The sequence below is a fragment of the Momordica charantia genome (assembly GCF_013281855.1).
Source record: "Momordica charantia cultivar OHB3-1 chromosome 5 unlocalized genomic scaffold, Mcharantia_2.0 BLBB01000005.1, whole genome shotgun sequence".
In the NCBI taxonomy this organism is placed as follows: domain Eukaryota; kingdom Viridiplantae; phylum Streptophyta; class Magnoliopsida; order Cucurbitales; family Cucurbitaceae; genus Momordica; species Momordica charantia.
Window position 1 is genome coordinate 23,577,525 of NW_028275163.1, and position 18,574 is coordinate 23,596,098.

An 18,574-nucleotide genomic window follows, 5' to 3' on the forward strand; every position below is an offset into this window, starting at 1 on the left:
GGCCAATGGTGTTGAAACTGGTTCACAAACGGTATTCTCTATTCTATTCCATAATCAAATACTTGTTCAGAGTTAGTTAATACTACTTATTTGACATAAACAAAGAAGAAAGCATTTCATTCGTATACATTTTTCTTTTCCCCAAAAGCAGGGAGCTTATAGGTAAATTTAGAAGTTGGGCAATCTTGATCAACAGTGCCAATAATTCTGTCCATCTTCAACTGAAGCAATGTTGGGTTAGGAGTTAGGCTATAGGCATCAAACTTGCAACATCTTTTAATATGAATGATAAAAAGAGGGAGAAGGATCTTTGCTTGTATAATTGGCCTCAAGGTTTTTGGGCTTTTGGTTATACTAACTTAGAGGTTTCAAGTTCGAACTTCATGATGGGCATATTATAAAAATATCTTTTTTTGATGTCTCTTGGATTCGGGTCTTGGGATGGGTGTGAGTGTTACTAGATTAAGAGTCTTTTTATTTGAAGGATTCAAATGTCACATTTCGTTTGTCCCTATAGAAGTTTTGAACATATATTTTGCATTTTTTTACTTCCCGAGATTGATACCATATGACTTATGTAAGCGGATTCCTATAGTTGGAGTTACTTGTCTATACAAGTAAAAGAAAACTTGACAACTTGAGTATGACAAGCAAATGAAGGGAGGCATTACGGGCCGACATGATATCGATATTGAGAGGCCAAACATGTGTTGTATATAAGGGCTGATTAACTTAATTCAATTAGTTAAGATATCGATATATCAATATCAATTTTGTGTGCTATAGAGATTTGAATCTAAACCTTAGATTTGGAAAGATGAAAAATGTGACAAAAAAATCTGAAATTTGGTGGGTGACACGTGAGCGGAGCACGTTGTTTTTTTGTCGTGGTCTTCACAATTTCAGGGCCAAAAAATTCTCCGCGTTTTTCTTCAACTAATTTTTTCTCTTGTCCTACTCCGCTCCTTCCACCCCATTTTCCCTCTGCTCAGTCCTCCCCTTCCCCTATAAATACTCTCTTCTCCGTTCACAACTCACAACTCACAATTCACAGTTCACAACTCTCTCTCTCTCGCCCGCTTCCGTTCTCTCCACATTCTTTGGGTTGCACAATCGGGCTTCGTCGCTTTCATGGCGAAGACCGTCAGAAATTTGAGCTCCTGGATCGAGGTCGCTCCACCGGCTCTTATTTCTCCCACCAGAACCTCCAATTCTCCGCGCTTAGAGACGATTGCTGAGGACGATTCCGAAGATTGCGATTAGGTAACCTTCGATTCTCCGCGATTACACTCTACTGCTCGAGACTAATCGCAAGGTTGCGATTGCGATTAGGTTTTGTGCTGCGGATTACAGATCTCGAATTTTCTTGGCTCTTGTATTCCTTTCAATCTGGTTTTATTCTTGATTCCGAGATTGGCCGGTAATTGTCGGTCCGGAGTATTTTTGTTACCGGAGAGTAGTTTGAATAAATTGAATGGAGGCGAAATTGTTCGGTGCTCTAGATTTTGATTTTCGTTTTGGCTTGATATTCGAATTCCGACGAATTTCGTATATTGATATTGAAGATGGATTCAAAGTTTTAACTATCAATTGATTACATATCATGAGCCTGAACGTGATGAAGGAAAGGACGATACACTAACACTTTTTATTTGATAAAATTAATTTAAAACTTCAATATTAAAGTTGATTTTATCCATTAATTATAAAAGTACACGTGTTAGAAGCAGCGATTTCTCACGAAACGTACCGGCTACCGGCGTGGTGTGGCAATGATTTGAGTCGTGCAGTGAGCTTTACGTGTGGAAATTTTAGTTGGTGCGTTTTAACAGTGACGTGGCCAAGCAATAATCGAAATGGGCCGTGAGGCCCATGATTCAACTCAACCGGCTGTTTTATTTTCCTTACCTAATATGATTTTGATTTTTCTTCTTGAAATTGCGTGCAAATTTTCTCTTAAATGTGTCGGTTGATTGTGACCCAACCTATCCAAAGCATAATTGAATTGGTTTACCTCTCTAAAGCTTTGAGATTCGAGTCCCATGAACACAAAAAAAGAAGAAAAAAAAAATTCCCAACTAGTCGGGTTATCTCACATATGGAGTTCGACGTATTGCTAGAGTTGACGCAATACCAATTTAGTAAAATATTGATTATATAGTGGTAGGGCTCATGACTTGGAAATTCTTCAATTGTCTCACCAATTTTACTAAAAAATAGTGTAGCCTACAAAATGGTGGTAGAAACACAGAGGCAAGGAATCTGGTTGGAGGAGCTGCAGTTTTTTAATGGGTGCTTCAAGATAAGGTTAGGTGTAATTTGGGTATAGTCTGTAATCTTAGAAATTAGGTGGGTTTAGAAAATTTATACTTGGAGTAGTAAGTGTAAGTTTAGAAAACTTAAATTTGGAAAATTTATATGATAAAGTAGGTTTGAAGTACCCAATTTTGGTAGACAAATTTTAAGCTTGACAAATTCACAAGACAAACCTGAGTTCAACATTTTAATTAAGTCACATTCATTCGAACCTAAACTCGATCTTACCACTTTTGTTTAATGATGAGTACTTTTGGTATGGAAATAGAGTATGGATTCCACGATTAATTTAATAGGATGGGATTGAAGAAGAGAAATTTATTTCTCCCTTTTAACATAGGGGCTAGAAACAATGTATGCACTTTGTTGGTCATCATGCCCTCTCTTGTTGTCATCTTTGCTTCTTCATTCAAGTTACAATAAGTTTTTAAATTTGTCCAAGCTCTCATTAGTTCTTCGTAACTAATTAGTTGACAGTGTTTAAGTGACAGGCGACTTGAATAGATGAGATGTCGAAAAATTTGAAATAATATAGTAGTATGTGTGCTATTTCTATTATTTGTCAATTATATTTTGTTCAATTTCTGTACTTTCTAATGTCGAAAAGTAGTCCCTATATTTTCAACAAATCTTACAATTAGTCCTCATGCTACTTTGACGATAATTTTTATCTAACCTAGCAAAAATTAATAATAATTTCAATCTAAGAAAAGACCCAATGTTGGTACGTTTCCAAAATTTCTAGAGGAAAGATTGATAAAGACTAGAATTATTCCTAAGAAAAGTTAATAATAAATTAATAGCGTGAACTAATTTTAAGATTTATTGCAAGTACGGGAACTAAATTTGAATAGTTGAAAGAACAAGACTAAATTAATAAAATAACTTCCAAAGTACATTACAAAAAATGATATTTTAAACTAAACACAATGTTCTTCCAAAGTACATTACAAAAAATGATATTTTAAATTAAACACAATGTTCTGGTAAGACGCTAGTTAAGCTTGATCTTGCTACAATGACAAGCCACATTATAAGAATTCGGACTTTTCCTGATGCATCAAAATATCGGTAGAAATTTCTCCCATTAGGTAAAGTAAACTTCTCCCAACGTTTTTTAAAAAACGTCGAAAAAAAATTGGCCTATTTACATGTGAGCCCAACTTTTCTCTCGACGTTTTCCGACCCTTTCTAAAAAATATCGGGAAAAGTTAACTTCTCCCTCAAAAGAGCTCCTTGCCTATCACGACGACATAAAAAGCGTCGGGAGAAAGACCTATGTCTGACAACTTGTTATGTGTCGATAAAGCTACTAATTCTTGTAGTGCCACGTAGTGCTTCACACAAGTAGCTAAGGATGGACGCTTTTTGGTGAGGGTGAGCATTGCTCTTCTAAGCTAGAGAAGAGCTTAAAATTCAATATCTAAGTATAAGAAGCTAGACACCGATGTAGTATTAGTGAAAGACTCTTTGATGCTTAAGTCAAAATTGGTCTAGGATAATATAGGATTGGATGAAGGTTGATTATGTACCTCAAAATCAGCAACCTTCTAAATTAATTCTCATGGCAGCTAATTTTATTGCAAGTCCTCATGTGGACTTGGTAGGTATAGCAAGTATGTCCACACCACATGCATATACATATATATATATACATAAATTGTCTATGTATTTAATAACAAACGGCGGGTTATAACTACGTTTAGAAAATGTACACGTCGTGAGTTATCGCTATGCTCTTATCTCACTTTTGTAGCGGAGGCGTACCACAATCCTGCTAGACAGATGCTTACGTGGCGGTTACGAAGGTGAGCCACTTGTCAGATCAATATTTAATTACCTTGGTGTTTAGGAAAATAAAGTAATTGCCTTTGACAAATAATTTAAATCATTCAAAAGATTCATTAAACCAAAAACCATTAGTTCAAAATGGCTCTCCTTCACCTCACGGCTAAATTCGGAGACAATTGTGGTGTGGTACACAAATTTGCATCCATTTTGAACCACAAAGCCCTTCACAGACAGATGCGGATAAAACAGACGGAACAAAATTTGTGTTTGGATGCCGAGAAAGTGAAGGAAAATACTTGGATAATCACTCACATTAATTCGAACAACCAATTCCCCACAATTCCCCTTCACTTACTTAATCAATTCAACTTTCCGGGAAACTTCAGAATTCCGATCTCTGTTTCTCTCTAATTCACTGATCTTGCTGAATCCGGCGATGGCGACCAACGACATTGAAATCGGCGGTCCGGGGGCGGCGTCCCGGAAGGACTATTTTGAGCCGCTGCCGGCGCCGGTGATCGATATGGAGGAATTTACCAAATGGTCCTTTTACAGAGCCATAATCGCGGAGTTCGTCGCGACTCTGTTGTTCCTGTACGTCACCATTTTGACGGTGATCGGCTACAAGACCCAAACGGACCTGCTCCGCGGCGGCAGCGTCTGCGGCGGCGTCGGCCCCGTCGGAGTCTCGTGGGTCTTCGGCGGCATGATCTTCGTCCTCGTTTACTGCATCGCCGGAATCTCTGGTCAAATTCTCTCTCTCTTTCTTCTTCAACTTTTCCAAATTTTCCAAAGGTTTTATAAAATGTATATTTTAGTTTTTGAAATTTTTAAAAATAAGTTAAATTGGAGTCTTGTCAATTTAGTGAATATAGTTTAAAAATTTTATAATATACTTTCAAAGTTTTCAGAGTCATAGTTATTATTTAGTTTCATAGGATAGGTTTCTTTTTAGCTTCTTATCTAGGTCAAAAGTTCGAATCTTAAAAGTCATTGTCATTAATTTATTTAAGTATTACGTGGCAAACAAAATTTTAAATAAAATCTCTAAATACAACACTTAATTGCCATATAAATATTAAGCTAACATAGTTGATGTCGTAAATTTATTATACCCAAAATTAACTTTGTGTATAGATTAAATAAACGCATTATTTTCTTAAAATTTTTTTTGAAAGTTTAAAGACTAAATTTACAATTTAATAGAGAAGAGAACAATTTTAATCACTAAATTTACACCATGTTTATTATAACCTTATTATAACCTACCAACTCTAAAAATAATAATTATTATAGGCATTGTTATTATTCCTACCTATTAAATTGAAAATTCAATATTTTATAGTTCGATTTTACACTCTTAAAAGAAGGAATGACAACTAATCAATGATAATTGACACATGTCTGTGACTAAAAAAATCTTAAAAATTAAAAGAGTTATTTTATATATTAAAATAGGTATTTTGAGAATTAGAATTATAATTGGAAAATGGGCAGGAGGGCACATAAATCCGGCGGTGACATTTGGAATGTTTTTGGCGAGAAAGATTTCATTGGTGCGCGCCTTGTTGTACATCATTGCCCAGTGCGTAGGCGCCATCTGTGGCTGCGCCTTGGTCAAGACCTTGCAGAGGGACCAATACAACCGCTACGGCGGCGGCGCCAACCGACTCGCCCACGGCTACGGCAGAGGCACCGGCTTGGCCGTCGAGATCGTCGGCACCTTCATCCTCCTTTACACCGTCTTCTCCGCCACTGATCCCAAACGGAATGCCAGAGATTCCCATGTTCCGGTAAGAAACCTAATCTACTTATAATATAACAATCAAATTCGAAATGAATATAAATAAAGGAAGTGAAAGTAGCAATGGGAGAATGAAAATAGAATTCAATGAAAAAAAATTATATTATTTATTTTCAGTAGATGTGTTTAATAATATATTTGTAAACTAATGCGAGTTATGAACTAAATATTTAGTTTAATGTAGAATAATATTATATATGATAAATTTTGTAGAATTATAATTGTACAATATTTTATATTTTATACTTTTTTAATTTGAACAAAAATAAAAAAAATTTCTTATTTTTATTTTAAAATTTGAAAATACTAAAAATGTTTTCAAAATTTACACTATTTAGTTTAGATGACATAATGTGAAACAGTTTTAACTTTTAAAACAAATCTACCAAACAAAAATTATTTAATTCATTGAATCTGAAAAAGAAAAAAAAACATAATTCAAATTCTCTTCCATTATTAATGATTATATATATATATATATATATATATATATATATATATATATATTCCTCTCGTTCATCATTATATATATATAATTTTAATTTTTTGAATATGAAAATGAAGGCGTTGGCTCCACTCCCAATTGGGTTCGCGGTGTTCATGGTCCACCTCGCCACAATTCCGATCACCGGCACCGGAATCAACCCAGCCCGGAGCTTCGGCGCCGCCGTCATCATCAACGACAAAAAAATATGGAAAGATCAAGTACGTAATTAAATCATCCACTTAATTAATTTTGTTTAGCTTTAGTTTAATTTAATTGGGGTTTTAATTTCAGTGGCTTTTTTGGGTGGGACCACTGATCGGAGCAACCATCGCCGCCATGTACTACCAATATGTTCTCAGAGCTTCCGCCGTCAGAAGGCTCGGCTCTTTCAGAAGCTCGCCGCCGTCTCGCTACTAGAAATTAAACCTACACACTTCAAACAATTATAAACCACAATTCTAATTAAGCATTTATATAAATAATATATGTTTTGTAGTTAATTATGGTAGCACTAGTAAGAGTAATTAAAATTTGAGGTTAAATTACAAGTTTGATCATAAATTATTAGACTCAGAGTCATCGTGTTTAGTAGGATCTCTCAAATTTAAAAAGATATCTAATAACTCTTTTTGCAGTTAATGGGTCATTTTAGGAACCTGTTAGATACTTTTTATTCGAGTAAAGTTTGGAGATTTATTAGACATAACTTTAGTAGTTCAGTGGTCAAACTTGTAATTTAATTAAAAATGAGTTTAAAAGGATAGCTGATTTTTTTAACAGATCAAAATCATTATTATTTTTTATTTTTTATTTATTTGAAGAGATAGTTCCATTGCCCACAATAGTATTGGGTAGACATTAGTGGCTTCTCATTTGTAATGTCATGTATTGTAAAAATAAAAGGATGGTTTCATGAATTGAGAAAGTGCACTTCATGGAATTTTTTGTATGGGAATTGAAAGTAACAATTGAGTAGTTTGTGCAAGTTTAGTATCATTTTGATGAAATTGACTTACTTTTTTTTTCTCTTTATTTTATTTTTTATTTTAAATTCAACCGATAGGGTAGAAGAGTAGGATAGAAAGTGAACTCATGACTTTTTGATATCTCATGTGGATTGAAATTAACTTTACTTATATGACTCACTTTGCCAAACTTAGAAGTAAAATATATATATATATATATATATATATATTTTCAAGTTATTTCACTATGTAGGACCGGTACTAAAAAAGACTTGTGTACTCGTGACAACATAAATATTTCGAAAGATTTAACAAAATCAAAACTATTTTTACAGAGTATAATGTTAAAACTAAATACATACCACGGATTAATTATACGTTTTAGTTCCTATAGTGTTAGATGAAAAATCAAATTTTCTACCAATTTCTTAAAAATTTACAAGAAAAATTAGAAACTTTATTCCGGGGATTTGTTTGGTACCTTTAGGAGCCATTTGGTTGGGAGTTTTCTAAGTGGGAATGGACATGGCAAGTAAGGCCCTTGTTACACATATTTGAAATCTCTTCTTAGCTATTCCCAAACATCCCTTATTCCAATGGACATGAGTTTTCTTTTCCCTCCTAGAATAGAATTCACATGGGTGTGCATATGGATTTTGTGCCATACTCTTATCTCTCTTTTAAATAATTTTTTAATGTAATTATTTACTTTATTTTATTCAAATTAGTTAAAATATTTAAATAATTTTATCAATAATGTACTAATTTTTCTATCGTAATAAATTAATTTGTTAAAGCATATATTTATTTTTTATATAAAAAATGTAATTAATTGATGCAATTAATAAGATGAAAATGAATGTTGTTAAACATATAAAATGATAATTATTAGGATTGATTGCTAAATAAAATCAACGACATAAATTTAGATATATTATTTATAATATATTTATTAAAGAGTGAAACTTAAATTAAAATATAATTACTTAAAATAATAATTATTTTAACCTAATAAAGATAAATTAATTAATGTAAATTAATTATGGGGAGTTAATTTTGATTGATTTTAAAACTTTATACAAATATATAATTTTGCTAAATATGTATATATCAGATTTTAGTTAAATAATATTTAATATTAATTATTCAATTGATTATTGTGTTAAATTGCTAATATAACTAAATTGTTAATTTAAAATTTAGAATGGTAATATAAAAATAATTATTATTTTTTTTTATTTCTGAACCTGAATCTTTAAGTATTAAGATCCAAGTCTTTTGCACGGCACAACCTCCCGGGTGCAAAAAAAATTTTATTATTATTATTATTATTTTGACAAAAGTAAATTCATAGTGTAGTAAAGAAGAATCGTGTTCCTCGCGACCACGTCGTTTTGGTCTGTAAAGATAAAAACTAAAGCCTCGGTAGCACAAAACTCGCCCCTTTCTTCGTTTTTTCTTCAACGCATCGCTCCCGATTTCCTCTGAATCTACCACTTTCCGGCGAATCTCCGCTTTACAGGTACGGATCATATCTCCCAACCAATTCTAATTTCCATCCGCTGTTTCGGAATTTAAATTACAGTTGCTCACTCTTGTTCAATACTTCATATTTCTTTTCTGTGTGATCGATTTTCTATAGTATCTCTCTTTGTACACTGGCGATTCTGTTTTCTTTTTATGCTGCTGATTTTTGTGTCCGACAGTGGTTACCGCTGAGATCTGAGTTGCCGGATCCTTTTGTTTTGTGGTTTCTGGTTTCTGGTTTGTGGATGGATAGCAGAACTCTATTATTAGGGTGATCTCTTTATTTTCTTAGATTTGGACATGGAGGAATCGAAAAGCGTTGTTATATACGCTTAATCGGTCTGCTCCGCTCCCCGTCCCGCCTGGCCAACGTTGCTGCTACTTGCAACTGGAATTAACTGTTAGGTTTCAGAATTTGGAACTTGAGATTGATTTGATTTGATTTGCAGGACTAGTAGGTTCTCAGTCTTGCTTTTAGTTTTGACGCATACAACTGATTTACGATTTGCTATATAAGCTATTAAAACTTGAGATTGATTTGGTTTTGAACTTTCACTTTCTTGTACTTTTTCTCTTGGGCAATTAACGATATAAATACAGAAGGTTGAGAGTTCGGACTATATTAGAGGAGGAGATATCTATAATTTAGATTTTATTGAGTAGTTTTGGATTACTTGAGATAGACCAAATAACTCCACAAAAACAAGCCAGCTGCAAATACTTATTTGCAACAGAAACAATGGCGATTCTCAAGCAATGTTTGGAAAGACTCTTGAGCCACCAACCTTTGAATTCCAATTATAAATCTCGAGATCTATGGCTTGTTTGATTTCTTAGAGGAGGAAGGTTCCATCAGTCTAGGGCATAGGCCTCGTGGCTTTTATGGATGCTGGAAGAGTCACATTGACATATTATCTAAAGTACAAGTCCACTTATTTGTTGATTCCTAATACTGGATGAGCTGATCTTGTGATAAGTCAGTCCGTTACTACTTTAACTACTAAGATTTGGGTTTAAAATTTGGTTCAATCCAATTAGTGAATAGTGATAATAATGATGATGTCTGGATCGCATTTAGCAACATAGTTTCTAATCAGGTTGTCTTTATGCTGAGATTCAGGCCCTTCTTTTACTTATATTTTGTTTACAAAATATTATATTCTTTTGTAGGAGAATATGGCAACTAGGGGTCAAGGTGGTATCCAACAATTGCTTGCTGCAGAGCAAGAAGCTCAACACATTGTCAATGCTGCCAGAAATGGTAATCTTGCTCTTGTTTTATTTGGGTTTTGGTATACCTTTTTAAAATTCATATGCATATAAATTTGTGATTTGGTCCAAATAGATCAATTTCCTCTAATAGATGTAGGTTCCAGTTCATAATTTTCTTGACATGAGTTTGTGAAGCGTCAAGAAGGATCATTCTCTCCACTTTTTCCACTATTGATATACTTCTTTCTTGTTGCTTTATGAACCTGGTGAAATCAAATATTACTTTATAACTCAATGACTTGGTTTTCCTGTTTTTTAAAGCAAAATTGGCTAGACTGAAACAAGCTAAAGAAGAGGCTGAAAAGGAAATTGCTGCATATCGTGCCCAAGTGGAGTCTGAGTTCCAAAGGAAACTCGATGAGGTCAGGATAGAATTATTATGATTATGCATTTTCTCTTGCTGTGTAAAAGCCTTCCAAATATGTTAATATGTCTGCTAACTCGGCTCACCTTGCTTCCCCATCTTGCCATCATTTTTGGTCATTTAGAGCAGCGGAGATTCAGGTGCTAATGTCAAGCGGCTCGAACACGAGACAGATGAAAAGATTCATCACCTGAAAGAAGAGTCTGCAAGAATTTCACACGAGGTTGTGGACATGCTCCTGAAGCATGTGGTGACCGTGAAATATTGAATTTCTTGATCATAAAGGTGGCAGTAAAAACCTCTAAATTATGTTATTCTTTTTGGTGGTGCCTGGAAGCAGCTTAAACTGCACGTGTATTGTGGAGATGAATCCTTTCCTTTTGTATGGATCAGTCAGTATTTTGCAGACTGCGCTCTGTTGAATAAGATTTTGATTTCATTCCATGTTCGGTGCTATGTTTGAATAGCTTGGATGCTTATGAACTGCCAATTTCCTCTTGTTGTCTTGTCTTGATTGATTGCTTGATGATTTTTTATGAATTCAGGAAAAAAGGGAGATCAGAAAATCAAGAGATTGGAAGAGAATTGTTGGGTCCAACCTAATTTGGATCAAGATTTGAATGGAAATGAGGTATCCCATAATTCAACACTTGGTAGGGAGATGCTGTAAACTGTTATGTTTTCTTTGAATGATAATGAGTTTGATTTGCCTAGATAAAAAAAAAAAAAAAAAGCTTGTTTACTCGTAATTTTTTTTCCCAATTCTTTTTAAAACACTGAAATTTGAAATTCTTACTTAGGATGTACACAGTTTGGGTTAGGCCCGTTTAGAGATATTTTATGGACCAAGACCAACTCGAAGATTCGAGTTGATCGGCTCACCAACTTGAGTGAACCTAATGCAACACCCAACCCAACCCAACCCATAAATTTGACTGGATCGGGTCATCGGGTTGGAAGGTTTTTGCAGAACCAAGAGAAATCAAGGGATATAACTCTTATTATTTTAGGAATAAAACAAAAAAAAACTGGGAAAAAGATTGTTATTCCCTCTTTCCTCTTCTCATTCTTTTTCAAAAGCAAGGATCTCCCATTATAATATTCCTACGTGAAACTGCGGTTCTTCAATCAAATTCTAGGGTTCTTCTTTATCAATCCAAAATCTATATCCGGAAACTACTTTTTGAAATTTTCGCTATAATATATGTATATTTGTTTCTTTCCCACTTTTTAAAAACACTCTTGATTTTTTTTTTTTTGGCTGAAAACATCATGTATGATAACAATATTGTTTTATTTGATTTGTGTTTTTAAAATTAAGCATACTCGTGAATTCTTTGTTTTAGAAGTACTTTTTCAATATTCAGCTAAATTTTCAATATTCATAAATCCTTTTTTCGAAACTGTTATACAAAACACAAGCTACTAGAGGAGCAGGCATAAAATCACTATATTCTCCCCCATTCACTATGTAATTATCTTACAAGTGTTGATATTTCAATTTAATTTGTTCTTACGTATTAAAATATATTCAAATAAATCTGGAACCGTGGCTCTGTTTCCTTTTCTTTTCTTTTTTTTTTCTTTTGTAAAATAAAATATTTGTTCAGTGGGTAAGATGAGCTCAACCAAACTTGTTGAGAGAGAGAGAGTGGGTCTATAGAAAAAGATTGATGATTGGGAGTAGCTTTCTTGGACTCTACTTATTGGTCGTTGCATGAAATCATTTGATTCGCCCAACAAAGCGCAAAAAAACCCATTGCCCATTCCTACACTTTTCTATCATTTCATTACTATATTTAGGTTAAAAAAACACATTTTCGTCCATGGACTTTAGCTTATAACGATTTAACAATTTAGTCACTAAACTTTAACTAGTAACGATTTAGTCTCTATAGTTTAAAATTTGTAACAATTTAGTCCCTATTGTAAAAAAAATTTATTACAATTAAGTGTCAGATTTTATCATATAATAATTTAATCTTTTTAATTATAAACATATTTGGTCATTTTTTAGTTTATCAATCTATATATATAAGGAACTTTAAAAGTACAAAGATTAAATCGTTACAAACTAAAGTTCAATGACTAAATTGTTAGTTTAGCCAGAGTACAAGGATCAAAAGTGTTTTTTAACCCTATATTTACTAGTAAATTTAGGCTTTAAATACTATTTTGATCCGATTTTAATTTATTTGGGTTTTTTCTTATAATTAAACATCTTTTTTTTGTAGGAGTGGGGGGCCGATGGTGATACATGTCAATCACTAGTGAGCCTAATTAGACGTAGTTCATTGAAAAAAAGAAAACATTTGAAACTAAATTTGGTTTAGATAACTTTTCATTTTAATAATTAGAATTGAGACACAAATTGCCTTATTTTCTATATAATATGGAAACAAATCTTCTTAAAATTTCAAAATTAGATTTAGTTTTTTTTTTTTTAAAATTGATTTGTTGTGGGTGGGCAAAGGGACAGCAGGGTTAACGGTTTCGACATAATTATATTTAAATAATTATGTTTAATTTTATATCATTAAAAAAAAATCAGTTTCCATTTGGTAATTATATTAAGTTTATTAGTTCTAATGGATTTTATGGATAATGAGTGTTGGATGAATGAAATTGACACACACAAAGAAAAAGTACAATGTATCGTAATATGTACTATTCCTATATATAGAAATATTAATGGGGTCCAATTTATTAACATGTTTAATTATTTTCTTTCCCATGTACTAAAAAAAATTATTTTTTTTCACATTCCTTAATTCACTAAAGTAGGTCAAATATAATTACAAATAGGTTAAAAATCACTTTTGTCCATATATACTTCAAATAAAATAACGATTCAGTCTTCTGCTCCCTGTGACAATTAATTCCTATCGTAAAAAATGTGTTAACATTTAATTAGGTTTTTCATATATGCCAATCAATTACTAACTCATTATACTGAATTTAACTATTTTTTTTATTTTTTTATTACAACAAGTAGGAATGCAGACTCAAACTCGTGACTTCTTAATTATTGATATATGCCAATTACTACACAGTTACACTCATGTTGGCATTTAGGAACTAAATTATTATAGATTTAAAAGTAAAATTAAATCGTTACCAAAGCGAGAATAACTCAGTGGTAATTGACATATATCTCCAACTAAGAGGTTGTGAGTTCGATTCCTATCCCACATGTATTACTTAATAAAAAAAAAACTGTTACCAAATAAAATTCATAGACTAAATTGTATTACAGTTAAACGTAAATCTACCATTTGATGGTATTAATGGGTCTATTAGAAAAAGGAAAAAAAAAGGTAGAAGGAAATGATTTGATGTATGAATTAAGTAGAAGCAAAATGGGGTTGGTGTGGTGAATAAAGACAATTGTTCAAATGATGGTTATGGTTTTGGTAGGGTATAATATTTTTGTTTTTAATAATTTCATTAGTGGAAAAAAGAATAATTTTCTTTTTCTCTTTACCGCTCTTTTTTTCTCCCACTTTACTTTTTTAGGCCCTCTCTTGATTTCATCATTCATGAGAAGAAGAGGATTGTATAGTCTCAAATCCTTTTTAAATTCACACATTATTATAGGCCAACTGATAACTTTTATATAATTTTAGTTTAATTTATAATATATCTTTATATATATGAAAAAAAAAATTAGAGATGAAAGTAAAAGGGAAAAAAATATTCTAAAAATTGGACTACTTTAACATCACTATCAAACTATAATGTTCATATTGACGATGATGACCAATTGATAGATTGTTGGATAAATTTTTAATGCAAAATCACTTATCTGCCACTAGTTGTCGTGGTCACTATTGCCAAACTCGAAAACAATTGCTGAATAAGACCTTAATTTATAAATCAATTAACATTAATTTAGCAAAAAATCAAGTAACGGTTACATTTAAAATAAAAGTTTTGTTGTTAGTATCATACTTTTCAAAATTTTAAATTTTCTTTTTATTTCCAAACTCATTCAATTAAATAGATTCAAAAACGTTCGAACTCGCAATTTATTGATTGAAGATATATGTCAATTACCGTTGAGCTATACTCGTTGTGGCATACAAAACATATGTTAATATATCAAGTAACAATATTTTAAATTGAACAAAAATATTTAGTCAGTAACTACCATCTATTTACAAATATATTACTAAACACGCATTCAACAACTTTAATCATTTTTTTTTAATTAGAACATAATATATTAGTTTATTATAAACCATAGAAAAAAAATACACTTTTTGGTGGAAGTAGGTGTCAATTTAGTAGTTGAAGTTTCAAAATGAACTGGTTCGAAAAGATTTGGATATGTGTCTATTTTATCCTCGTTTTTTTTTTCGTTTTTTACTTTCATAGTAAAATCAATACACAAGGATAAAAATTGAAAAAATAGAAAAAAAGGAAAAAAAAAGAGAGAGAGATAAGAAATCACATATTTGGGTTGTTCATCGCATCGGCAAAGGGTGTTGTGGTTCTGGGTGGAGCTTTACGCAATCCCATTAACTCATTACCCGCCATCGCCATCGCCAGCGCCACCCACTAAACCACCACGCCACAATTTCCTCTCTCTCTTCTCTGTTTCTTTTCCCCAATTCCCAATTCCCAATTCCCCAATTTCCCAATTCCTCATCTGGCAATTCCAATTTGAGGGATTCCGTTCCTGATTTCGCCGTTCAAATCCCATCTAAAACCATCTTCGTCTTCAATTCCACCTCGCTTTGTATTTCTACCTTTTGGGCTTCATTGGGTTTCGCGTTTCTTCCCTTTTCTTTCATGGGTAACATTGGAAGTAGCAGTTCCAATGGCCGGAGGAGGCACGCTACCCGTCGCAGCCACCCGGCTCCCCCTCCGCCGGCGCCACCGCAGCCCGAACTAGCCACTAATCGCTACGTATTCGCCGCCGCCACGCCTTACCCATCGCAATACCCTAACCATCCCAATCACCCGCCCCCATATTACCAGTATCCCGGTTATTTTCCGCCGCCCCCCGGTCCGCCGCCCTCTATGCCGATGCCCTTGCCGGCGCCTTATGACCACCACCATCGCGGAGCCCATCCTCACATGGATCCCGCGCATTGGGTCGGTGGGAGGTACCCGTATGGCCCTCCTATGCCTCCCCAAACGCCCTATGTCGAGCACCAGAAGGCGGTTACCATACGAAATGATGTCAATTTGAAGAAGGAAACTCTCAGGATCGAGCCTGATGAAGAAAATCCCGGCCAATTCCTCGTTGCGTTCACCTTCGATGCCACCGTCGCCGGAAGGTACTTCAATTTTTGGAGCTTTTGTTTCCCTTTTGTTTCTGTGATTGTCAATTCAATTTATCTGATGATGATTTTGTGGAATAGTTGGGTCATAATTTGATTTGGTTTTTCTGATACTGAGGAGCAAGGATGGTTAGACTAAGTTGCCACGGTTTATACTTTGTTTTCATGAAAGAGTTTTCTGCTGCCTGTGTCTTATGTAGATTTTAATTAGCCCTCCAAGATTGTTAATAATGATTAAAACAAGTTATGTGCTCTGGTTTCGAATGTATTTAGTGATTAAATTTGTAACATAGCTGTTGTCTCTGGTGGTGATGAAAAGGAGAAGTTTTTTTTTAATGGTTAGAGATGACAGAAAGATCAATGAGATCGTTGAGACCTTAAAACTAAACTGAGTCAACTTCAGGTGTACATTGTCGTAAAAGCTAAAGTTTGGACTTGAATTTGAACACATCATGACCTCTACTGCAGGTGTTTTCTGGTTTTTAAGAAAATCACATTAGGCATTGATGCCGGATTATTTTAGATATGTTTGGGCTGGCTGATAGATGTTTTTTGACAGAATCATGGTAATGTAAAACTGTGTTCACTAAATATAATGGTCATATAACAGTTCAAATAAAAGATTTCACATTCTGAATAAATATTCTAACTCATTCTCTATATCACTATATTAATGGGTCGAGTAGTGACTTTTTCTGCTTTTCTTAAATTGTCATCTTCAGGGGCCCTTTCAGGTCTTAAAGGTGTAAGTAACAATGAACTACTCCAGTCCATGATGTATTAGTATGACGTACATAAAATGACTTTTATATTTTGAAGAGAACGCAATAAATTGATGTTATTCTTCTATCTGTTTCCATAGTGTACAAATATTCCAAACCTCGATGCATTCTCATAGAGGCATAGTCTCTTTTGTAAGAGGTGTGAGTCTTATATGAATTAAAAGATATCACAAGTCATTTGACTTGAAAATTTTTTATGGGGGGCCTTAGGAAGCCTCAAGAGCCATTAAAAACATTCTTCAGAGGGTCTATTTTACTTTTTTTAGCACCTGTCGTTGTTTTAGTGATCCTTTCAATTTATAATTTCTTTTTAATTTACTTGATCCTTCATTTTGGGGTAATTTTTCCTGTGATTCTTATGATGTTTGTTTATACATCTAAATGTCTTTGTTTCTTTTACATGAGATTTGTCCTGGATTTCTGCTAGCATGAAAATTTGGGTTTCTTTTATCTTGAAACAGTATCACCATCTTCTTCTTTGCGAAAGAAGGTGAACATTGCAACTTGACACCCATGAAAGAAGAGAACACTATTGAACCAGTGACTGTCCATTTCGAAGAAGGCCTTGGACAGAAGTTCAGACAGCCCTCTGGAACAGGAATAGATTTCTCGAAGTTCGAAGAGTCAGAATTACTGAAAGTAAACGACACAGATGTCTATCCATTGGCTGTAAAAGCTGAGGGTTCCACTGACTGCCAAACTGGGCCAGATGGTACCCCGGTACCCGAGACCATGAACTCTCAGATAACCCAGGCAGTGTTTGAGAAAGATAAAGGTGAATATCAGGTGAGAGTGTTGAAACAAATCCTGTGGGTAAATGGTATGAGATATGAGCTACAGGAAATATATGGAATTGGCAATTCAGTCGAGAGTGACGTGGATGGAAATGATCCTGGAAAGGAATGTGTCATTTGCTTGTCAGAACCACGGGATACAACCGTCCTTCCCTGCCGACACATGGTAATTACATTCTCTTTACTAGTTTATTGTTGATGATCATTAATCAAGTATTATGCCTCTCCTATCTGCAAAATTTGTACTGTTGATAATGTCCTCTTTAATTACCTTACTTACACTATTCTAGGAAAATGAAAAGAATATCAAGATAAATAATTCCAGACATGCTTCTTAGATTTGTTTATCTCCCTCTTGGGGGTACGCTATGTGACTGCTGATCCCCCACCCTCAATCTTTTTTTTTGGGTTATATTACGAGTTTAGTCTAAGATTGTGTCTAATAGCTCTTTGGAGTTTGAAAAATGTTTTTATGCCTGCAAAACTATTCTCTCCTGTATTTATCTGTGAACAGTAGAGACAAGTCTTGAGCAGCCATAAATCTTGTTATTTTCTTGTTGCAGTGCATGTGCAGCGGGTGTGCTAAGGTGTTGAGGTTCCAGACAAACCGATGCCCGATTTGCAGGCAACCGGTCGATAGGCTCTTAGAGATAAGGGTCAGCAATGGGTCGGATGAATGAAGAAAGCCACTATCTTTACCATAAGCAGCAACCGTCGCAATCTGTGTACAGCACTGTTCTATGTTTCTTGTATTTCTTTTTGCATCTTCTGAATTTATTCTCTTCCTGATGTTCTAATAATCTTGAAGGAAGCTTTAAGCTTACGTAACCAGCGCGTTGTGCCATGGAAAAAGAAGACGAAAAAAGAAAGAAATTGTAAACAGATGTGCTTGTTTTCTCATGATCAAGTGTTGCTAGAATTTATCTCTATATTATGTATTTGAGCAGAGGCATGTTTTGTTTTAATTTGTTTGATCCTGGTGTGTAGTTTTCTTAATCTCTCAAATTATTAGGTACTTTTCTTGAGGTAACAATGAGATGGTAGGAACTGGGATGAGTAGTTCTCTCTTTTTTTTTTTCTTTTTTTTTTTTAAATTTAAATAATTTAATATATAATGATAATTTAATTTAATTGGTTAATTTGAAGATAAGTTTCAACATAGTAGTTTTGTTATCTTAAAATTC

The 18,574-nt window shown here is 33.7% G+C and overlaps 3 protein-coding genes across 3 annotated transcripts; all 3 read left to right on the top strand.

Annotated features, from left to right (window-relative positions):
* The first annotated feature begins 1,262 nt into the window (after nt 1-1,262).
* On the top strand, nt 1,263-6,880 carry LOC111014982 (aquaporin PIP2-3-like). Its single transcript, XM_022289869.2, has 4 exons — nt 1,263-4,853; nt 5,605-5,900; nt 6,476-6,616; nt 6,690-6,880. The coding sequence occupies exons 1-4, from the start codon at nt 4,544-4,546 to the stop codon at nt 6,813-6,815; spliced, it is 873 nt and encodes a 290-aa protein (XP_022145561.1). The 5' UTR covers nt 1,263-4,543; the 3' UTR covers nt 6,816-6,880.
* Nucleotides 6,881-8,725: 1,845 nt separating this feature from the next.
* Nucleotides 8,726-11,024, top strand: LOC148211561 (V-type proton ATPase subunit G1-like). The gene is made up of 4 exons (XM_088123780.1): nt 8,726-8,885; nt 10,061-10,151; nt 10,424-10,524; nt 10,651-11,024. Exons 2-4 carry the CDS (start codon nt 10,067-10,069, stop codon nt 10,792-10,794), a joined length of 330 nt encoding a protein of 109 aa, XP_087979906.1. The 5' UTR covers nt 8,726-8,885; nt 10,061-10,066; the 3' UTR covers nt 10,795-11,024.
* Nucleotides 11,025-14,989: 3,965 nt separating this feature from the next.
* On the top strand, nt 14,990-18,355 carry LOG2 (RING/U-box superfamily protein). Its single transcript, XM_022290085.2, has 3 exons — nt 14,990-15,811; nt 17,058-17,556; nt 17,954-18,355. The coding sequence occupies exons 1-3, from the start codon at nt 15,321-15,323 to the stop codon at nt 18,068-18,070; spliced, it is 1,107 nt and encodes a 368-aa protein (XP_022145777.2). The 5' UTR covers nt 14,990-15,320; the 3' UTR covers nt 18,071-18,355.
* The last annotated feature ends 219 nt before the right edge of the window (nt 18,356-18,574 follow it).